Source organism: Ixodes scapularis, unplaced genomic scaffold (genome assembly GCF_016920785.2).
Source record: "Ixodes scapularis isolate PalLabHiFi unplaced genomic scaffold, ASM1692078v2 PGA_scaffold9__187_contigs__length_104089568, whole genome shotgun sequence".
Lineage (NCBI taxonomy): Eukaryota > Metazoa > Arthropoda > Arachnida > Ixodida > Ixodidae > Ixodes > Ixodes scapularis.
In genome coordinates, this window is record NW_024609884.1 from 49,076,525 (window position 1) to 49,098,250 (window position 21,726).

The following is a 21,726-nucleotide window of genomic DNA, read 5'->3' on the forward strand; positions in this document are numbered from 1 at the left end:
AATGGTACTACTAAGTTCCCGAAGAATTTCCCAGGCACGTGGTATGCTTTAGGAACAAGACAGTACTGGCGAGGCCTGGTCAAGTTATTAGACTCATCCGATAGCAGCTGAGAACAGCCACAGCTGTAAGTTGTCTGTTCAAGCAAAAGCTTGATCAAATAGCCCCAAACGTAATAAAAAAAGTGGACGAGTCATCAATTATGTTAGACCTGATGTCTGATGCCAGCTCAGAAACATCCTCTAGTGGCGGGAAGTTATCAATCGGAAGACATTCCACAATGTCTGAAATTAAACTTTCACGGTGCGAAGATATTTGCAACTCCTTTAGGAGGTCCCCAGCCTTGTCATCCTCTACGTTTTCATTGTCCGACAGTTTGAACAGTTTCTTTATCGAGAGGTGTTTTAGTGCTGAGGTGAACTGATGCACATTTTGGTTTGTGTTGCAGCCCAGCATTTGTCGTATATAGCTCCAAAAACGTTCTCAAGTGTGTCTTGCTGCAGGCGTCGTGTAAGTAAGAACTTAAAGTCATGGCTGCTTGAAAGCTCATCCCAGAGCATGAGGACACTTTTTATAGTAACTTGCCACCCAATGATGGCTTATGGCTGCCTCCTACTTTGGAACTGCCATGCTGAAATCCATCCGAGTTACTGGTGGAGAAAATCAAGTATTTTAAATTCTCCCTTCAGAATGGCATGACGCAACTTCTGCCCCGTCTTTTTGAATTTTTTAGCTATTTAGACAATCGAAAAGTTTGCACATCCTATCACAGAAAAAGGCTGTAGCCATGGCTGCCTCAGGAAGTTCCTTGGCATAAACAAGGGATATGATTGCAAGAAAGAGTGAGGCACTCAGTACCTGTGGGGCACAATTTTCTTCCATGTTACAGAAAGGTTCTTGAAAAAAATGTGTCTTTCAGTAAGTTTCGGAGCCAATTGCAAGCTCATCTCATGGAAAGAACAATAAAGTTCAACAATAGAAGACCACTCAATGACCTCATTTCCAATGCAAAGTTTGTGGGCTTGGAGATTGCTCTTGGTTGTTTTTGGGAAGGTGCGGAACACCAAAGACAAAGTAAACGTGTTCATTGTCAACTTCAAAAACCGGCTTATCAACACACACACCAAGCTTACGTTTGAAGCCCCCTAACCACAGACCACAGCCTTTACTGTGAAGCCAACAGTCTTAAGCTCCCGAATGAGAGAAATGAGGAGACTGCGTTAAACAGAAGACGTTGTTGGAGTGTGCACAACAGTGTATGCAAGGGGCTAAACGCACCTCCTGGAAATTGCAGACAGCATAACAACCAAGGCTCTATCTGCAATGTTAGAGGTTCGTTCAGCACCGTCATCTGTAAACCCATGGACAATGTCGTGTGCAGGGTCGTAAGTTAAATTCTTTTTTTAAAACAATGTCATCGAAAATGCACACACGTTCAAGTGCAGCCAGACAGCCCGGCAGAAAAAACAGCGCGAGAAGCTCGAACCGATCGGCTCCACGAATTCACGCCGAGCATGCGAGCACGCGGGCGGTCATGCGTCACCTTGATTGATACAAAGTCGGACGAACATGATGCAGCAGAAAGCCCAGATGGACGGCAGGCATGGCACAGACGAACGACGCAGGGACGAGCAGAGGCCATGCCGCCATGCAGAATGATGCAGAGGCGACGGCGTGCAGGCAAGAAGGCCGAGAAGGCTATGGAAGGCGCCATTTATCACGTGGTTTTTGTGACGTATTTGATTTAAACTATTTAGTCGTTTTAAGTACTTTAAATAATTTTTTGAAGCATTGCCATTTAAAAAATAAATAGTTTTCACAGAAAGAGCTTTAATTAATTTTAACCAAATTGCAGAAAAGCGCCACGTTACTATCTGGGCCATCTGGGCCGCGAATCGGCTCATATGTCCTCTCTTTACGTTTACTATATTACTCTATGACACCACCGCAAACATTGATCTTAGGGAAAAAAAAAAGTTAAAGATAATTTAAAGATAATTAGAGTACCAGCGACCGTGTTGTTTGAAGCATAGAGTTATTATAATGGTTTTAAGGCCGGTGGCGTCGCTGCGTTTCCATAGGAGCTAACTAAGCTTTTTTTCTTTCTTTACTTTTTCCTCAGGTAAGTTCGCTCTTTGCAAATTTTAGAAAAAAAAAAAAAAATGCACCATCTGTGGGCAACGCGGCTCAAAGTCGTAGCGCGATAGGTTAAGAAACCGAATTTTGCGGTCGATTTAAAGAACCTGGCGTCTTCTTGAGTCACCCCGTAGTTGGACTAGAGTTGGTCGTGCTCCCATTAGTATGTATGTCAGTATGTACGATCTCTATGCCTACATATCAGTACCCTTCCATCCTCCTCCTCAAGAGCTGCGCTCTAATCCGGCGTTACAGGGAGTTGTATTAAACGGCTTTCATTTTTTCAAACAGATTTACTCATATGAAGGATTACATCGCAACCTGTTGAGATGTCAGCGTGGTAAGATTAATGAGCTAGGGTCATGCAAATCCTTGGAATGCTCGCCTTCGCCGCAGTAAATCGCAGCGAGCTACCTCGTTGGCAGCGAGATACGTTGAGAAACCGATTTTTGCGGGACGTCTGCCTGTATATTCTGCAGTAACTTTGGCAGTGGAACCGCAAGCAACGTGAAAAAGCGCAATGACCCGCTACCGAAACGCGCCCAAGAAATATTCGGTTTTGCTCATAAAATCATTATCATAATAATAGTTGTAAACCAGTGTATAATAGTTAAAAATAAAACGGGAATAAATAGCGAGACTTACTTAAAAGAACCCTATTATATTTCTAGTCGTAATGATCAGTCTTAAAATTAGAGAGTACCGCGCTAGGACATGCATGTTTGCAAACTCCTTTTTTGTACGAACAATTGCACAGTGGAATCGGCTGTCTGAAGAGCAAGTGTGCTGTTTCAATGAAGACGTGTTCTTTTCATCCTTGTAACCCCCCCTGCTGTAACGCCCTCGGGCACTGCGGGGTAATCATTGAATAAAGAATCATCATTCGTGTGAGTTTTGGCAGTTGACTACAGTCGATCCGATCCACAGTGATCCGATCCGATCCGATCCATCGGATCGTGGTCGGATTTCTCCCGCTCCTCGTGTTCGCGTAGTGGGTACGTACTGTATGGTGATTCCGGATACGGACTGATGTGCTACGTGCACTTTTTTCTTCGGTTGGGGTGTTCGTAAAAGTGCTTATTCTCTTGCACATTTCAGAGTTATTCCGGCTTCATTTCGATTATCGCCATGCCTCGCGCATCAAAGCCTCCTCCGGTAAGTTTCTCCGGCGCTTTTTTTTTTTTTTCTTGAGGGGGCGGGAAACTCGATGCCATCTGCCATCGCATTGCGTAAAGTTTGATTTATTACTCTGCAGACCCTTATCATTGTGACGAATGATTCTTACTGTTCCGGCACGAAGTTGTAAAGTCGTGATATTAGCGAACGACCATTTCACTGGCGAACAGCGCCGATGTAAACCTGTGTTGGCGCCAAATATTTTGTAGGACGTGGATATTTTGCAGACAGCCGGCAAGTAAGTAATTGTGCTATATATGTGTTTAGATAGCCAGAAGTTAGTCAGCCTCAATAGGCGACTTTTCTCTAGGCTGTATATGAGAAATTTATAAATTCAATACAACCTCTAGCCTGGGGTCTTAACGTGCACCACGTGATACACGACCTCACGCCGGTACGATGCTCATCCAGGTCGAAACGGGATGGGTGGGGATTGAACATGAACAGGGATGGAACTGGGCACTGCATCTTTGGAGCAATTTTGGGAGCAGAAAGAACTGCAGTTTGGAGCAGGCTGGGAGCAGCGAAAAAGAGGTCTTGGAGCAAGTTAGGAGCGGCACAAGAGTTTTGAGAATGCTTACTGGTTTTCAAAACTCAAGGAACTATGGCATGCATGTGAACGGTAGTTTCAATTAACATTTTATTCGAAACGTTTTTCAACAAATTACACGAAATATATAAAGCAAAACTGCACGACAGTGTGACGCGTGATGGAACGGACCGACTTGCAAAGAGGTAAATGTAAACGAAAAGGTGGAAATAGCTTTCAGCTTGTACCTTGCTTCGTCGTACGCCTCATTGCTCGCTCGCCTTTCTTATGTTCCCAAGTTTTCTGCGCGGGGCCTCAGGGCAGGCAAACACGGGCTGCGGGCTTGCAATACGCCATTCCATAAAAGCGTATTAGGGCGCGTTCATTGCTGTGTTTTTGTGTTACACAGCCGCAGTTTCTGGCTGTCCGCAATTGCGAGCGAGCGCTGGCTGGACTGATTTAGCACGTGTGGACACTGCATGTGGACTGTGATTTTTGTAAACAGTGGAAGTAGAACCAAGAGGGAGGTGCGCCAACTTAAATACATTTGAGTTTATCTCACTATGGCAGCACTGTTTGCTTCACTATTCAGATCAAGTGACTCCAGGACTCCAGAAAAGCACATGGCAACGGCAGCTATACTTCATTTCAGCTTATGTCCGTTCGGAGCCGATGCTACAAGGGCCAGTATGTGGCCCTGAACAGTGCTTGCAGTGCATGAGCATGCATTCTTGGCAGGGATGCTGAAGGCCCAGAGATCGCGCTTCTAGCATCATCTGCGTGTAGACTCGGACGGAGCAGAGCAACAGTGAATGGCTTCAAAGAGGTCTGGGGCCCTAAACTTGTCGAACACAAAGTTGGGGCCGAAGTTGAAGGAGCACACCGATTGGACAGTCACAATAATGACTTCGCGTTTTTGTCGCTGACGTCCAATCAGCGCGCTCTGTGAACTTTCGGCTCCGGCTTTGTGTTTGACAAGTTTAAGGCCCTTGGGGCCCTAAACTTGTCAAACACAAAGTTGGAGCTGAAAGTTCGCGGAACGCGCCAATTGGACGCTGTCGACAAAAGCACAAAGTCGTCGTTGTGATAGTCCAGTCGATGCACTCCGTGAACTTCAGCCATAACTATGTGTTTGACGAGTTTAGAGCCTCCGGTAGCAGGAACATTGCAATGGGGGATGCTGTAACAACTGTCGTAAGCTGAAACGAAATCTATAACTGTGGCAGTGACCACTGTGGCAGCAACTTTTGGATACAGAGCTTGGGATTTGGATCCACTGGCGTTTCCTTTGGGCCGGAAGTTCCAATGTCAATGTCGCCAAAAGAAATTGCGAAACTGCTAATTTCAATGAGGATCACTTATAATTTCAGTTTGGGTGCACCTTGGCACAATTTCGTTTTTATTTTGTATCAGTGTGGCGCATGAAAAGTCAAAAGGCGCACAATGGCGCAATTGGCGCAGCAGTTCCATCCTTGCATGAACAGTCCGTAGAAACAATTGTCGGCAGTTCTCCCCGATTGGCTGGAAATAACCTGTGACTGCTGCCAGCATATTTCTGCTGGTGATATTGATGCCGGACACTTCTATTTCAGTCTAGATCTTGGACGTGCTCTGCGGCATGCACTGTTTCGCTGATATTTTCAAGTTTGTTCTGAAACGGGAATCAAATCTGTGGGCCCGCAGTGCATGTGACACTCACTGGCGCAAAAGCAATTAATCAAAGAAAATGTGGGAGACGGTCACTCCGATAGCAAAAAGAAACCTGGGGGGCTACGTTCGATAAATGTTTTGTTTCTCCTAAAAAGAAACGGAAGTGACAGTATCGCGTCTGATTGGTTAGAGAGCCTCTAACTAATCGGACGCAATATTGTCACTTTCATTTCTTTTTAGAAGAAATGAAACATCTGTTGAACATGCCCCCCTGAGGCAGTGATGTGATTGCTTCGCTATTTGCGCCAATACGCTTACCCTGCTACATCCTGCTACATTTTGCCAACATTTAAAGAATCTGCGCTTATTCGCTAAAAGTCTCCTAACTGAAAATATAGGTAATTCTCCCGGCAGCCGGAAGAATAAGTTCCCCGAAATTCTACCGGCAGTCGCCTCCCATTGGCTCATCAATTGCTTAGATTAGCTTTGTTTTTGTAATGAGCCGCCCCAGACTTGTTGCAAAGCTCTGTGTATGGGTGGACCAGGTGGATTAGCATTTTTGTTATGACCTGCTGCAGACTGTCACCGCGAAGCGGCATGAACGGGTGGACCGGGTATGTTAACACACCTTAGGGATACACGCGTGACGAAATATCCCTAGTGGGATTCTGCATGACGAGTGTCGATGAAATGGTGTTAACAAAACTTGTATCCACGAAAAGTTGTCCATGAAACGTGTTTCCGCGGAATGTCGGGACAATAAGAAAGTCAGTATTCTACCGGCAGTTGTCACATTATTTCAGACAGCCAATGGGAGGCGACTGCCGGGAGTATAGACGCTGCTTAAAATATAATAGCTCAGGTCCAGCTACATGGCCAGATTGTTACGGTTTGCTTACTTTTGAGGAAAATCTGGCACGTTGGGAACCAGTAAAACGGTAGCATGCATTCTTTTCGGAATTGCTCGGCAACACCTACAATACACTTGTGGGATGTCTCAGCAGTAAAAACACAAACAGCGAGTTGCATCAGAACACAGCACGAAGTGCCTTTCGTTTGTCCACGACTTAAAAGAAATATTTTTATTTTTCTAAGAATATCTGCTCCAAAAGCCACTTTTGCTACTCCGAAACACCGTTCTGGCTGCACCAAAGGCCACTTCTGCTGCTCCAAAACACTGTTTTGGCTGCTCTAAAAGGTGCTCTAAAATGGCTTAGGCCAATCACATCAGTGCAATAGTGAAACGTTGCCATCCACGCCAGTACGCCGCAGACAAACTCGGGGAGCGGAAGAACGGCATTCATGCTTTCGAATTCACAATTCATAAGAAGTGCTTAGGTGTCCTCGGAATTTTTATAAGTTCTACATGTAAAATGTTATTGATTTCTATAATAAGATACAACAGCTTTGTTTTTTTATTTGATTTAAGAATTGTGGTTTTATTAGAACCTTTAAAAGTAACAAAACATCAATATGGGTGCGCTAAATTATTCTATCAAAATTATTTCAGTGAAATATACTATTTGCTTTATCCTTGATTCTGTACCGAAAATAACTGTGCACTGCAGTTCATACTGTCATTTATCAATTGGCATCTTGTTGCCGTATTTTTGCTTCTACGCACAACTAAGCAGCGTGTTCTATGTTTGAGGGAATCAAACCTGCCGTGCAACTGACGCTAACAGAAAGGTTTCGCAAAAGTAGGTAGCAAAGTAGACATTTTAACATATTTGCAGTGGTATGGAGGAAAATGAAGTGTGTGTGTGCACGTTCTCCAAAAAGTGCTCCAAAATGACTGATTAATCACATCACTGCCGAGAAACCCTTTAATCTCATCACTACCAAGAAACCCTGGAGCCTGTAGCATTGAAGACTGGGAAAATAAGTAACCTCATTGGTAAAAATTGGGGGTGGGGACATGATGGCTAGTGTAGTTTCCATAGTGCTACAGCCCTTCACGGTTTTGAGAGCTGGTGGTTTGTGCTTGCATCTTGTATGGCTGTCTCTCAAAAAGACCCAAAGGAGATAAGTAGCTTCGACAGCTTTGGGGCCTTGGTGAAACTACTCTAGCTTTGACAATGTGGCACATGAGGTGTTGACACCGAGTTAAAAGCGCTCTGATAGTTTTAGAGGCATGACTCTGCACTCTGCTTTTTGCACCAGGCCAGGTTAACCTCCAGCAATAACATAAGATTAAAAATCTGTCCACCCTTTCTTTTTTTTCTCCCATTTAGACTGGTTTGAACAGTGGATGAATAGTTTTCCAACTGAACTGTCTTGTCTTAGCCTTTAGTGCTGTACTGCCCTGGAGAGGTAGCAATAAGGTGCACAATGCCTTATCACTGTTTCCTTATTTGTCCGATTTCAGTCGCACCAGAAGGAGACGAGGAAACGAGCTGCCAAAGGCGAGGATACTGGGAACTCTAAAGCCAAAAAAGATACTAAAGAGACTAAAGCCAAGAAGGCCAGACTCGAAGGTAAGACTGAGCTTCGAATGCCCCACTGTTTCAAGTGGAGTCTACAGTCGCAGACGATTTGAAGAAGCTCAGGTGAGTGTGTGGCTCCAAAGACCTCGAGTGCTATCTGACCTGAGCTATTGTTGATGCTATTGTGTGCACGAGTGGCATTTCTGCAGCTGTGAGGTTTTTGCTGTTACTCCCCACTTAGTCAGCAAACGATTGCTGAGTCAATGCCGATTTCAGCGCTGTTTTTTTTTATTTGATCACACTTGCATGCTCCATAAGATGAAGAAATCTATCATTTTTTATAAATGCATGAAAACTGATTGCTTGCTGACCCGGTGATTTCAGCCGTTTGTTATGGAACGCCTCTACAATGGCAGCCAAAATCATAATTGATTGGCAACAACCTGTCCAATGGGGATTGACAACGAAAATCAAACGGCCTCTGAAGCCACAATAATGCTCAAGATTTCTCCCGACAGATAGCGCTACTGGCCGTCTAAGCCATGCACTCCTCTGTGCTTTTTCATATTGTCTGCGACTGTACCTTACACAGAAAGCATGATTTATATGCCTTGCGGTTATTCGGACATCAGTGTCTCGCTGCAGTGCTGCTTGTTTCCTGTCATAGCTGCCAGATCTCTGAAGTAATCGTAAACATGAAAGTCGCATTTGGAAATTTACGAAGCGTTTGCCCTCATACTAGGGATGTACGAGCAGCAGGGTTGTAAAGTACCTAGGTGCAAGTAACTGGAAATTGGTATCTAGGTACTTTTGTTGTACCTGAGGTACAAACCTAGGTACTTTAATTTCTCGGTATCTGTATTTGTATCTTAGGTACATTTTCCAGTAACTTGTAACTAAGTGAAGTTACTTTTTACAGGTACTTTTCTATTTACTTCGTCAAAATGATAGAAACTATAAATCTTGAAGTATTAACACACTACCATGTGCCGTGATTAACGTTGAGTTGGGTATGACATCGAAGGCATTGCCTTGATCGAACGACGTTTTAGCGAACGAAGCCCCGCCTATGATGTTTCATCGAACGACACTTCTTAGTGAAAGTAGGTGTTCATTTGAGCAAACGGTGGATCAGCGATGCCGTTCTAGTGACACCAATTTATTTAATCGCTTCGGAACTCCGTTTAGGGAAAATAGCAACCTGCTTCCTTCATCTCAAATGGAAATCGACTTCATTGCGTGTTTGAAGTTCCTCAGACAGCTATGCAAGGAAGGAGATAACTTGAACGATGCGCGCCGCTTCTGTTGTCCGTATCTTCTCCTGGTGGTGACACTGTTCTGCCATAAATACAATATAAAATAAAATTGCAAATAAATTATAATTACAATCGTAAAGCAATGTAACATCGCGTATATAATACAGTTTCCACTCAATAAATCATACTCAAATTTTGCACTTATCAAAACTGAAAAAGTTCTGCAAGAAAACAAAACAGTAATTGTTCTTCTGACTAACGAAAGAAAAAGTAAAACGAGGAAGCTTGAAGCCTTTCGCTCGTCGTCACGAAGGTTAGGTGCATATGCACTCGACTCGTGTATTTCTTCATGCGGCCGACGTCTTCTCGGCCCGTCGGCGTCAGCACCGGCTCTGAGGGCAAGAACTTCAATAGGCGAGTTTCGGCAGTTTTGGTGTGACATGGTAAACAGTGGAAGCTGTGGTCTCGGTGAACCAATTGGAGCGTGAGGACAAGGCACGTGAGGACTCAACACCGATGTGGACATCGCATTGACACCAATAAAGCACATTTATCGAACTCGTTTTTGAGTGTATCCTTAGTATGAAAGCTTTACTTCCAATATATTTTGACAAATTTGGGGAAAATAAATAAAGACAGTATCTTTAAAGTAACTGTACCTGTACCTACATACATCTTTAAGCAAGTACCTAGGTGCGTACCTAAGTACCTTTTCGTATAAGTAACTGTAACTGTATCTTACGTACATTTTTTAAGTAACTTTTACAACCCTGAGGAGCAGTTTGCGTTCGGGTGGAAGTGCTGCTATGTGCCTTTTCCTAAACCCATTTTCCTGCCCTGCCTTCTCCACCCACCATTGGAAAGTGAATATGATAGCACCCTTCTAAAGGTAACAGCTTTTTTCTGTGGAAGGCAAGGTTTCAAGTATTTAGTTGGAGCTAAATGTGTTTATGCAAAAATAAAAAAGTTGACAGCTGTCTTTTCATACACTAAGCATTTTCACAAAAGGAAATGATGAGATTTTTTCCTGCCCCAGTGCATCCCTTAAAGGGGCACTGACACCCCAAAGGTCGTATTTTTTTTTATTGTCTAAAACGATGCACGTTGTAGTCATAAACACGCAAAACAAAACTCGCCGCGAAAACATTTTCTTGCACGCGCGCGTCTTTTTATTTTTGCCGCCCTCCTCTCCCGCTTTTCGCCTCCTTGCTTCTTTTGATCCGTGACGTCAAGAATCATGAAATTTAGAAGCTTTGTAGGCGAAATTTTATAACATTTAATAACGAAAACCGTAAAGCATGTTTTTTAACGCAATTGTGAACGCGCTACGGCCCTTCCTTTTGAAATACCAAAAATCGTAGTCCGTTGTGATGCCGCCTTCTGGATTTTTATCCTCCCTCGGAAAACATGGCGGCGCTCGACGCATGCAGCAGAGGGTGGTCGGGGAATCGGGGAATCGGACAAAGTGGTCTTTTTTAGGTGCCCGACGACCTCTCAGACTTCGAAAAGGAGATTGTCAAACGGTCAAAACAGCTGGGTTTGGTGTCTGTGTATCGTAGATTCGGTTGTGACACCGCCAGGGCACTGTCGTCTGCTCGAAGCGGTATGCAGCACGGCACTCGCGCAGGAAAGCGGTTCCCCGGTCGGTGATTCACGCGATGCCGGTGCCCTTTTCCCACTCTCACCTCCTCGCTTCGGGTCACGGAGACATGTTTCAGAGCAGAGGCGCGTTTCACGTCTGCACGTTTCGGAGCAGAGACTTTCAGGAGCCCTCAAAAATTGACGTCGCTACACTGGCGCGGATCAAGCAGGAACTTCAAATTCGGCATTTGGAAATTGTTTTTTTACTTCACAAATACTAAATTCCCAAGTTTCGGATTTTGAGGGTATGTCCAGGCATCGTTTTCAATCCTTTCAAACAATAAAAAAAAAAAAAAAAATGTGATTTTGATGTGATGATGAAGCGGTACTTCTTCAATTTCTTTATGGTCCCCGATTTGCCTGAAAGTTTGCTAAACACACCAACATACATTGCTGAAATAGTATCCTAATTATTAGGTCAAAATATATATATATTTTTTTACAAAGTTGTTAAATTTACAGTTTTGGTTCTCACAAAGAAAAAGTGACACTAGTGGAAGGGTGGGGTTCGCTCTTTGGCCTGTAGAATTTGTTCCAAATGGGTTCATGCTGTCAAACGAATGCTTTGGAAGCTCGCTCCACTAGCCGCACGCCAGCATGGAACAGATGCTTGTTCCGTGCTGGCACAGTCTATTTTTAGACTGCTTGCTCGACTGGCAAGCCTGCCTGCCACTGATGTCACGGCATTGAAAAGTGCCGGTATATTTGAATGTTGTTTTTTGCATTATTTTCACTTGCCTAGTTCACAATAACTATTATGAATTTCGCGATACTAAATAGTGTACCGGAAAGGCTAAAGGCCGGTGGTGCCGAAAATGTAGTTAGTTGGGGTAGCTCAATAAACCGCCGAAGGTGCAGGTTAGGGGACACTTTTTTTTTTTTTAATTGCTCTGAAGTATTGAAATTTTAGCTACTTATAAATTTTTGTCTTCTCTTTTTAAAACATTTATTAGTTATAATGTAGCTTTGTGTTCAGAGTCAGAAACAACCACATATAAAGGGTTTTTTGTGAACTCTCAGTACATTAATTTTTTTTTTACAACGAGCATGATGCAACAACTTATTATGCTCCCTATGAAGTTTAGAGTGCCACTATCTAGCCAAAAGCTGCGTACAGATTTTTAATTTAATAAAAAAATATAGACTTCATGAAGCCTTCTTTTTAGAAGCCACTTAAAAGTCAAGATTTGCAAAAAAAAATAATTTTAGATATTGGCACTCTATGTATCATCAAATTAATACATAGAAAATTTCAATGTTATTGGAAGATTATAAGTGCCAAAAACTGATTGCACTAACTGAAGACACCCCAAAGTTGCAAAATACGAAAAATGCATTTGAAAATGCATATAAAAGTTCAAGAGATGCATAGTCTACAAATATCATCTGAAATGACATCAAATATGGCTGGAAGATAGGAAGAGTATTAAAAAAAAAGTCAATAAACCCGTCTCAGACTGTATGCTGCGACTTTTCTGGCCCCTTTTGCACCATGTGCCGTCGGACATCAGCTACATTAGATGTTTCACCCACGTCAGAATTTCGGCCTTCACAAGGTTTTGGTTGGCAGTTTTCATGGCAGCAGCATAAACTTTCTTGCTAGTGAAGGTGTTGTGGTGCATTGGTGCTAGCAGCTTGAGATTCACGCAGAACTTCACAGCAAAGCTTGTGCGGGCTCCCGCTGTCATAGCTTCACTTTGTGCTTCTACGTCTCTATCGGATGCGTCACATTTAGATGAAAACATCGAAAGAAAGAACCCACTCGAAGCACTTGCTCTTCTCAGTGTAGTTTGAGGGGCAATGAAAATCCCTTGCGTTGCCCCGCCAACTCCGGAACCCATTGAGAATCAACACTCATGACAAGTGGGGCAGATCGCACCGCTCACAAGCAGAGTGTCGAACCGAAATTCTTATTGATGTGTTTCAGGTTCACGGCATTCGGTTCAGTTCCAGTTCAGTTCCGGGAAGCGAAAATTATGGTTCAAACCGGTTCTAACCTGTTTGAGCCGCTAAATTGAAAATATATTTTCTGCATTGATCTGCCAATAAACACTATTTACACCGTGAAACAATTAACTACATAAGATTTTTATATTGTTTGTACAACACACATTTATTTTCAGGTACCAAAAAGTACAAAATTTCGTTAATTAATTTCGACACAGCAGTAAAAGAAAATATACTTTTAACATACAAAACATTGTGTTTATACAACTCAACATCCCTTTGTTTACCAGAGTCACATATATTTTACCTGAATCAAAATCTGGTCGCGAGGTGTAGTAGGTCGCCTAAAATACCCATGATTGGTTCAAATGTTTGTCGCGGTGTTAAAAGTTATGGGGGGACACTACCTGAGCATGTCTGCTTTTGAACCGCTCGCTCAATCGGCGTGAAATTTGCAGGTGGTGTTTGTAGCCATATAGAAGGAGAACATCCAAAGTTTCAGCCCTGTGAACCAGTTTTATGAGGCTCTATAACCCCCCAAACAAAGTAAAGCATTGCTTTGCGTGGAATCTTCTCAATGAATCGTATCGTTGAGAAATGGTGTTGATCACCACGTATTTTTCTGGTGGAATTCATACTGGAATACTTGTTGCCGGTTACTATGAAAAGAAATTTCAGAAAATGTGCATTTTTCAGGTAAAAAAAATTATAAAATATATATATATATATATATTTTTTACATTTGCCAAGTTTTGCAATGTACAATTATTCGTGATAAAGGAACATGAAAATGCGAAATCTAAGTTCATAGTAACCGGCTCGATAAATTTTCGGCATGTAATCCACAAATATTAAGTCTCTCGGTAGTTTCATACTGTAACAATAGTTTTATTATGTGGGATTTGCTGCCAAAAAGTGAAGCTGAGATAAATGCACTTGAAGTTTCATGATGATGTTTTAAAAATTTATTTTTGTGTCTTAAATGTCTGAAATTCTTTCCACCAGTGTAGGTGATGTATTCCTCAAACTTCTTCTGATATACTGACATTGCTTTCAGCTATTTTCACTTGTAAATGACGAGTGCTACGCAGTGCAGCACACCTCACCAACATATAAAGAATAATTATTTTTGACATTGTTTGTCAGTGCACATTGACAAGACTTTGTGAGAGTGTTCTTTGTTATCCATACATGCCAAAACTTTGCAGTTCTGAATATGCATTTTTTTTTAAAAAAGGTGAAATTCAAGGTAGTGTCCCCCTTTAAATCATGGTTGTGCCCTTTAACTAAGGAATTAATTACAATGCATAAAATGATGAAATGAGCACCTTGTCGCCATATATATCATGAACTAGGGTTTATAAAATGTTTCACAATGTATATGATGACAATGCAACTGAGCTAAAAGCAATTAAATTTTCAAAATGTCACGAAAGTTTTAGAAGCCCTTTCAGTGTGTTTTATAGAAACACTAAGTGGCAGTCATAATGCTTGTTTTTCTAACCAACATGGTTTACACTCGGCACCGTGATGCAGGCGATGAATCATGCAGAAAGGAGTGATTGAAATTGTTGACTTTAATCTATAAGCACCTTCTTACTCAGATAAAATCTTGCTTAAAATTGCGCTTACCCAAGTGAACATTTTCTTATACAGGATAAACTGGCATAGTCTAGCTGTTGAGGTTTGTTCTTGACAAGATGCCAGTCAAATCAATTTGCGAACAAGCATCACCCTTGCTAATTGATGATTTTTTGTTAAATAAAACAAAGTAATATTTCATGCTCTACTCGACGTGTATCATCAGCGCGCCAATGTCGCACATCACTGGACTCTCAAAGCCATAGTCCCATGTTCTATGTTTGTTTTTAAAGGATGCAATCTTCTCTGCATCGCAAACAAATGTGAATGGAGCATCGATTGTGTCGGACCAGTCGCCGTTACTGTGGTTAGGCTTACCAGGTCGCAGTAAACTTTCTCTGCTTGCGTTTGTGCCACCTTTCTTGAAACTTGCTTTCTTTGGTAGTTACCAATGCGAAAATCATGCTTTTCAGTGTTGTCTATCACAAATCGAATCTGAGATGTGTAGAAAGTGCTGCTGGGTCCCGAGCGACAGCCCTCAAAGATAGCGAATATTCCGGTAAACTTGCGATTTTTTGAGCACCGCGGGTCACTAAGACACGTTTTTTTCCTAACTTGAAAGACTAATATTGTTTTCATTTTTTTTTTACTTGTAAAAGCGGAATGTCGGAGAATAATTAAGCAAGTGGAAAACAAAAAATCAACAATTTTCGGAAAAAAAAAGCTTGCTTTCAACCTGCCTAAAAAAACTTGCTTTCAACCTGCCTGTCCCCTTACATAAGGACCTGGCACAGTCCATGTAAGGGAGAAATTGAAACAGGATAGGTAGACACTGGCCAGCCTCTAGCCAAATGATGCAGACACAATGCTGCCTGCATTGTCTGCATTTTTTTTTTTTTTTTTTTAAATTATGATCAATTCTAGACTTTGTGTGATACAAGGAACACCAAGTTTTCTTCCCCTTGAGTGGACCTCTACACACCCCGCGAATCTCTGATGGTATTCTTGCAGTACCCAAGGCAAAGCGGCGGGAGCTAGTGGGACAGGCTTACTCGCTCGGAACGGGTGACGTGGGACAACTGGGCCTGGGGCCTGATGTCCTGGAAAAGTCCCGACCTGCACTGGTGGCTGGCCACACAGATGTAGTGGACGTCGTGGCTGGTGGCATGCACAGCCTCTTGCTCTCCAGCACCGGACAGGCAAGTTTCCTCTTCCCACTGCTGCTTGCTGGAGCAGCAGTGGTGGGACAACCCTCATTTACGAGGCGCACAGATACAGTTGCTGGGACTCGTCGTTGACGAGTCCCAGCAACACCCAAAATTTTGACATTAATCTGTTTATGTTCACATCACCCTAACACTCTGCACGCTTCAAAATTAACGCTTCTCCAATCTCGCGACAGTGACGGGCTACGCAAGGCATGTGGCCGCGGGGTGAGTTGCATGTCTGGCTCGGCCCACTCACCATTACCCTCCGTTCCCGCTGGTTGGTTTGAGGCCCGTTGACTCAGTCCCAAGGCAGGCACACTCTATCGAAAGTTGGGGCTCTTCTGCCGATCCCTGGGGGCTCGCTTGGCCGTTCTGGAAGCAGTCTCTTTTCCCAGAACAGGCGCTTCCTTCTCGATTACTTCTGGCTCGCCAAATTTCTTCCCGGGCCGTCGCTGTCCCCGGCGCTGCCTTCTTGTCTCCTGCCCTTCTTTTGTCCGCCTAGCCCCTTCTGTCTCCCGGCAGGAACTGGCATGCTTCCAATTTGCCCCCTCCTCCCTTCCCTTCTGTTCCCATGTCCAGCTCTCTCGAGGACGGGGAGAGGGCTTATTGAGCTGGCGCCTCGTTCCCTCTGCCCGTCACAAAGAAAAGGCCAGCGTGTTCTGCACTGCCCGCGCTCAAGGTCACTGCCGCTTTCCAGAAAGCAACAAAGCAACGGCTTTTCTGAGGCGGACGCGCACAACACCGCACCGAAGTAACCAAGCATACATTTCATACGTCATAGTGGGAAAATTTTACCATACAAGGAATGATTTTCCCTTGTCGGTGAGCATGGGGTGTATCCTGAATGCAGGTGTTTTCGTTTGGGTGCAACGACGAGGGTGCCCTGGGACGCCCGACGTCGAGCCTGGACGGCTCGGAAACGACGCCAGGCGCCGTGGAGCTACCCGAGCCAGTGACACACGTCAGCGCGGGCGATTCTCACTCAGCTGCCCTGACGGTGTCGGGCGCAGTCTTTGTCTGGGGAAGCTTCCGAGACTCCAGCGGCTTCATGGGGCTTCTTGCTGCTGGCAAGAGTGAACCCAAGCCCGTGCACATTGCCGACGGCATTGTGCAGGTATGATTTCTCTCGCAGCGTGTCGTCAGTTAAAGGGTAACTTCAAAGAAAAAAGTTTTTTTTTTTTAACGGACAAGCATGTCAAAAAGCAATTTTTCCGCGAGAAAAAAAAAAAAATTTAGAGCAGTATTTATTGCGTGAGACTAATTTTAGTTTGCGGCTATTTCATCCGTTTTAAATCGCGCGCCACAAAGTTGGTATTCTGTGACGTTTAGCCCCAATTGGCTGCTATACTTCTCATTGGCTAAGAGTTTGATTGACAGCTTAGATCTTGGTTGTTAAACCTTGGTTATATGTTGTAATTTCCTTTTGAGCGGCATATTTTTACGTTTAACGAATAACCCATGTAATGAGAGTTGTTATTTTTTTACAAAAGGTTTACAAGATGGGTACTTCCGTTTGGATTCATAGCATAACAAAGAAAAGCTTCGCCATTCTTTCATGGCCGCCGAAGTCTCTGCTCCCGCCTGTCTTGCCTACCTCAACTAGTCGTTTCACCAAAGTGATCAGCGGGCTATTGCCCTGGTTGCCACTGACCCTCGTGACGCCACTGTCCCTTTGTCTCATCACGTGCCTAGCCGAAATGCAGCCAGTTCTCGCTTGTTTAGAATGTGCTGTTACCTCAAATGTATTCAGAATCATTCTTATTCTTTCTTAAAAACAAGTTCCTACAAAGTTTGACTTAACTTTAGGGAGTTCCAGTTCGTTTGTGTTCTCAACCTCATTGGTCCGAAGTTGTTTGGCTGCATTGTCATCTCTGGCATTGCAGCTAGCTCCCGAGTAGCACACTTTGCTGCTTTTTGCTGCTAAGCTGGGCTCGTTTAAATTCCTACCCTGCACTCCTCAAGTTTTCCCATTTTTTGTTGCCCCCCTTTCTGTCTACCACCAGGGTCATTGACCACTTAGTGAGCAAAGGGACTAAGGGTTGGCACGGTTATTCCAAGCTGGCATTTTTAGGCGGAGAGCTATGCTGAGAGGTGCATGACTCAAACCAAACCATGCAATGATGCATGGTTTGCAACCATGCATCATTGCATGCATGATTGCAAACCATGGTGTGTGACCAACTTGGTTTGCTCGCTGCTTCTGAGTGGCCAGGTACTCCTCAGTTTCACTTGCCATTCCACCTGGGTCCTGCATTGCAGATAGCGTCTGGCAACGACCACCTAGTGCTGCTGAGCAAGGACGGCCGCCTGCTCACCCTGGGGGACGCCGAGCAGGGACAGCTGGGCCGAGTAGCTCGCTGCTTTGCATCGCGGGGGGGTCGCAAGGGACTGAGCAACCTGCTCCAGCCAATGCCTGTGGTGGTGAGCAAGCCCCGGGGATGCTCTTCGGCGGCCTTTGACCACGTCTGGACGGGCTCCTATGTGACCTTTGCCCGGATGCGGGACAATGGGGCCTTGTACGGCTTCGGCCTCAACAATTACCACCAGCTGGGGTCACTGGCGAGCACGTCGAGCGGCGATCTAGTCCAGTTCATGCCCACTTTGCTTACCTCCTGCACGGAGCACAGGTGAGATTCAGACCTCTTTCTGGTACCTGCTTCGTATTGTTGGAAACAGTGTTTGGCGTGGCAGAGTTTGGGCAGACACTTCGACAGATTGCAGTAAGCATGTTCTAGCTTGCCCCTTACGCAGATTATTTTTATTTGAGGAATGTGCTCAAAACCTCCAGTCATCCGATGCTCAGTCGCGGGTTACTGATGGCTAGGGGTTTTTATGAGTGCTTTGCTTGGGGTGATGACATCTAGCCATTTTGCTCGTGGAGCTTCTTTTTATTGTTTCGGAGCGTCGGACAGAGCTTCTTGCGGTACAAGTTCTTGGCGATGATTGTGCTAAGGCGGCATTTTGTTGCCGCCTATTTTTTTTATTTTCCAAATGAGCGTGTGCGTGCCATCGGCATCAGGTACTACACAGAATGTCATCCTAAACAGGACATTGAAACACCCTACTGATACAGTGGACTTAAAATAATTAAAACTCTGCTTCTCGTTAATCCAAACAAATTTTTTTAAAAATTGGTTGTCCCGCTATGTTTTTAATGGGCCATTGAAAAGAAAAAAAAAAGCTTTTTTTAAACAGTCTGGTTGGGACACGCTTGTCAAGAAATTAATTTTACGGGAAATATCTTTTTGTACAATATTGACGGCACGAGACGCAATTTAGTTGGTAGTCACTTCCTTTCCACTTGTTTTCTCTCTGCATTTCGGGTGCGTGGAGGAGAGGTGGATCCGCTTGCCCATCACACGGAGGTAAAGAGAGTGTATGACCATCTCGTGGAGTCATGGACTTTGCGCGCAGAATTTAGAATATATCTCGTGCTGTCAATATTGCTCGAAAAAACTCCAATGACAACATGGCACTCCAATGTTGTCATTGAACTTTCTGAGGCCACAATCCATATAGTTATGTTAAAACTAACTGAGCTTAGAAGTGGACGAGTGGAAGGTTTGGAACAACCTTCACGAGTTCAGCTGAATTTTTGTTTAAGTATGGTACTACAACGTTAGCAAAAAGGCTTGAAGAAACTTTGACATTCGGTTAGAAAATACTCGGCCAAGATGGATATTCCCCTTTGAACTTGACGAATGCTTTCTGTGTGTGCTTGCTTATAAATAGGCCTGTGTAGATGAAAGCGTAAAAAATCTGCTTGGTATGTTTAGCTATTCCTATAACAAATCACTACTTTGCCTCGCATCATATTTAGATGAATTTCCAATCATTCAAACTTCAGATATTTCAAACATCTGTGGCTTCCTGGAGTTTAAATTAATGAGGGTCGACTGTAATGATGTTTACTAGCGGCTTACGGGATGTTCCGAATGTGCCCACTCGGCAGGTGGAAAAAGGTGTGCGGCGGCCAACACCACACGATGCTGCTGGACGAGGAAGGCGGTGTGTACGCCATGGGGCGCCACGACTACGGACGCCTGGGTCTGGGGCCTGACTGCACCGAGCAGGAAACTCCTCGCAAAGTGCCCGGCTTGCCGCCCTGTGTCGACATTTCCTGCGGAGACAGCGTCTCGTTTGCTGTCACTGCGGAAGGTGGGTGTGCCGAGTTATTGAAAGCGCCGCAACACGACAGAATTTAAGAGGGCTCTTTGAAAGGTCAATCCTCGTCGCTGTTGTGTCATATACATATTTTGGAGCAGTGCTTTTTTATTTTGCTGGTATCCTGTGGTTTCTGGGCCCTTAAAAAGGATTTAACACCTTGCTGAAATACACTAAATGGAAGAGAAAGAGACAGACAAAACTTTATTAAGCTCAAAATTATGATCCGGGTGCCTCAGTTCAGACTCGCTCTGGTGGAGTACTTCATAGAAGAGTGGATGCACGCTGCCAGGTAGTTTTGATCTCGGAGTGTAGTGGTCGTAGTCAGCCACCTGGGATTGAGAGGGGGGAGAAGGGGAGGGAAGGGAAGGGAGGGGGGAGGAGGAGGGAAGGGGGAGTGGAGGAGGAGGAGGAGCAGGAAAAAACATCTAGGATGCCTGTGGTGTACTATACTCACATTTTTTTGGAACTCTTGCCAAATTGTTCCCACAAAAAATGTGTATCGCAAAGTTAAGCATTACTAAAGTCATTACAGGAAAAAGTTTGTAGTGCACGAAGCAGTTCTTGACTTTATTTCATGTGGCACCTTGTTGAGGATGCCAGCATTTTAACAGCTTTCAAGTTTTTTAACTGCCCTTTTTTTTGGTAGCTGTGTCCATGCAAATCGTGTTTTCACTTAAAAATGAGTCAACCTAAATAAAAAAAAATAAAAAATCATTTTTTTTTGCAAGTTTTGGAAAGCGTACCTAGAAGCTCTGCGTATGTTGTCGCCATGCGCCAATCCAAAACACGGTTTGGGCTTGGCGCAAGCGCAGTGGCGACGACGCTATTTCTTTGCGTGCGCAAAACTTTTAGGTACTCTTCCAAAACTCGCTATTGATGACCGGTTTCATGCAATCTTGCTCGGTACCATGGTGAAGTGCTGGCGTTAAAATTGCCAGCCTTGTGTGTGCTCCTTATTTCAGAATGGTAGCCCAGAGTGACACGAGGTACCCAGTGCTTTTTAAAGTAACAGTATAACAGTGCTTTTTAAAGTAAAATGAGGCTTTTATGCATTTTTCACTTTTCTACGTATGGCATGACCGAGCTGTGCCATGTTAACCCTGTATCTTGGAAATGCATTAAAATGATTGCAGCACCAGTGAGGATCTCTACTGAAATGATGTTTGCTGGTAGTATAAATGTTATACTACAGGGTCAAAGACATCTCATCCCAACTGCTAGTGCTGTATTGGAGCAGAAGCATTTGGTGACACATACTAATTGGTCTTTCCACCGAGAAAGACACTATTACAGTATCTCTCGTATGCCCTTTATATTATCTTTCTAAAGTGTTTTCCAAAAAAAAGAAAAGGAATCTAGTCTTCAGGAGTGGATCTAATCATTGTATTCACCCGCACCCGGTTACAGGTCGGGTGTTCTCATGGGGCCTTGGCGACAATCTCCAGCTGGGCCATGGTGATGACAGTGAAGATGTGCACGAGCCCAAAGTCATGACTGGGAAGCTCATCTCATCGAAGAAAGCCCTGCTTGTCTCTGGGGGTGGCCAACATGCTCTCATACTGGCCATAGACTCCTAGGGTAGCACTAGACCAGAGTTCATCCGTTTTATGTTTTACTTGTTTGACATTGATCATTAAGATCAGCAATGCATGAAGAGTCCAAACAAGAGTAATACAATTAACTGACCACCAGATGCATTTTGAATAAACATTTACAGTCTCTCCATTCTGCTTGACCCTTTTTCTTTGGTGACCCATACGCACAGTGTTTGTCGAGGCTTCAATTCATCTTATGGAAATTTGTATAGATGGAGTGCACTATGCAACACAGTCCAAATGTGACATCGGTGCTTTTCCACATTTTATTGATCCGGGGTATTTCACGAGCATAAAATCTTATTGCTTGAATTGATGTCCTAGATCTTCACTTTTAGCCTCATGTGAAGTTTCGATTACAGCCTTTGGACTCTACGAGGAAAACCGGCGATCACTTGTTTGTGTTGCGTCAGGTT

The 21,726-nt window shown here is 44.0% G+C and overlaps 1 protein-coding gene across 1 annotated transcript; it reads left to right on the top strand.

The window, feature by feature from the left end:
- The first annotated feature begins 3,027 nt into the window (after nt 1-3,027).
- Nucleotides 3,028-21,440, top strand: LOC8037887 (regulator of chromosome condensation). The gene is made up of 8 exons (XM_029978918.4): nt 3,028-3,129; nt 3,233-3,289; nt 7,858-7,966; nt 15,352-15,539; nt 16,399-16,662; nt 17,808-18,175; nt 19,501-19,706; nt 21,123-21,440. The coding sequence occupies exons 2-8, from the start codon at nt 3,263-3,265 to the stop codon at nt 21,290-21,292; spliced, it is 1,332 nt and encodes a 443-aa protein (XP_029834778.1). The 5' UTR covers nt 3,028-3,129; nt 3,233-3,262; the 3' UTR covers nt 21,293-21,440.
- The last annotated feature ends 286 nt before the right edge of the window (nt 21,441-21,726 follow it).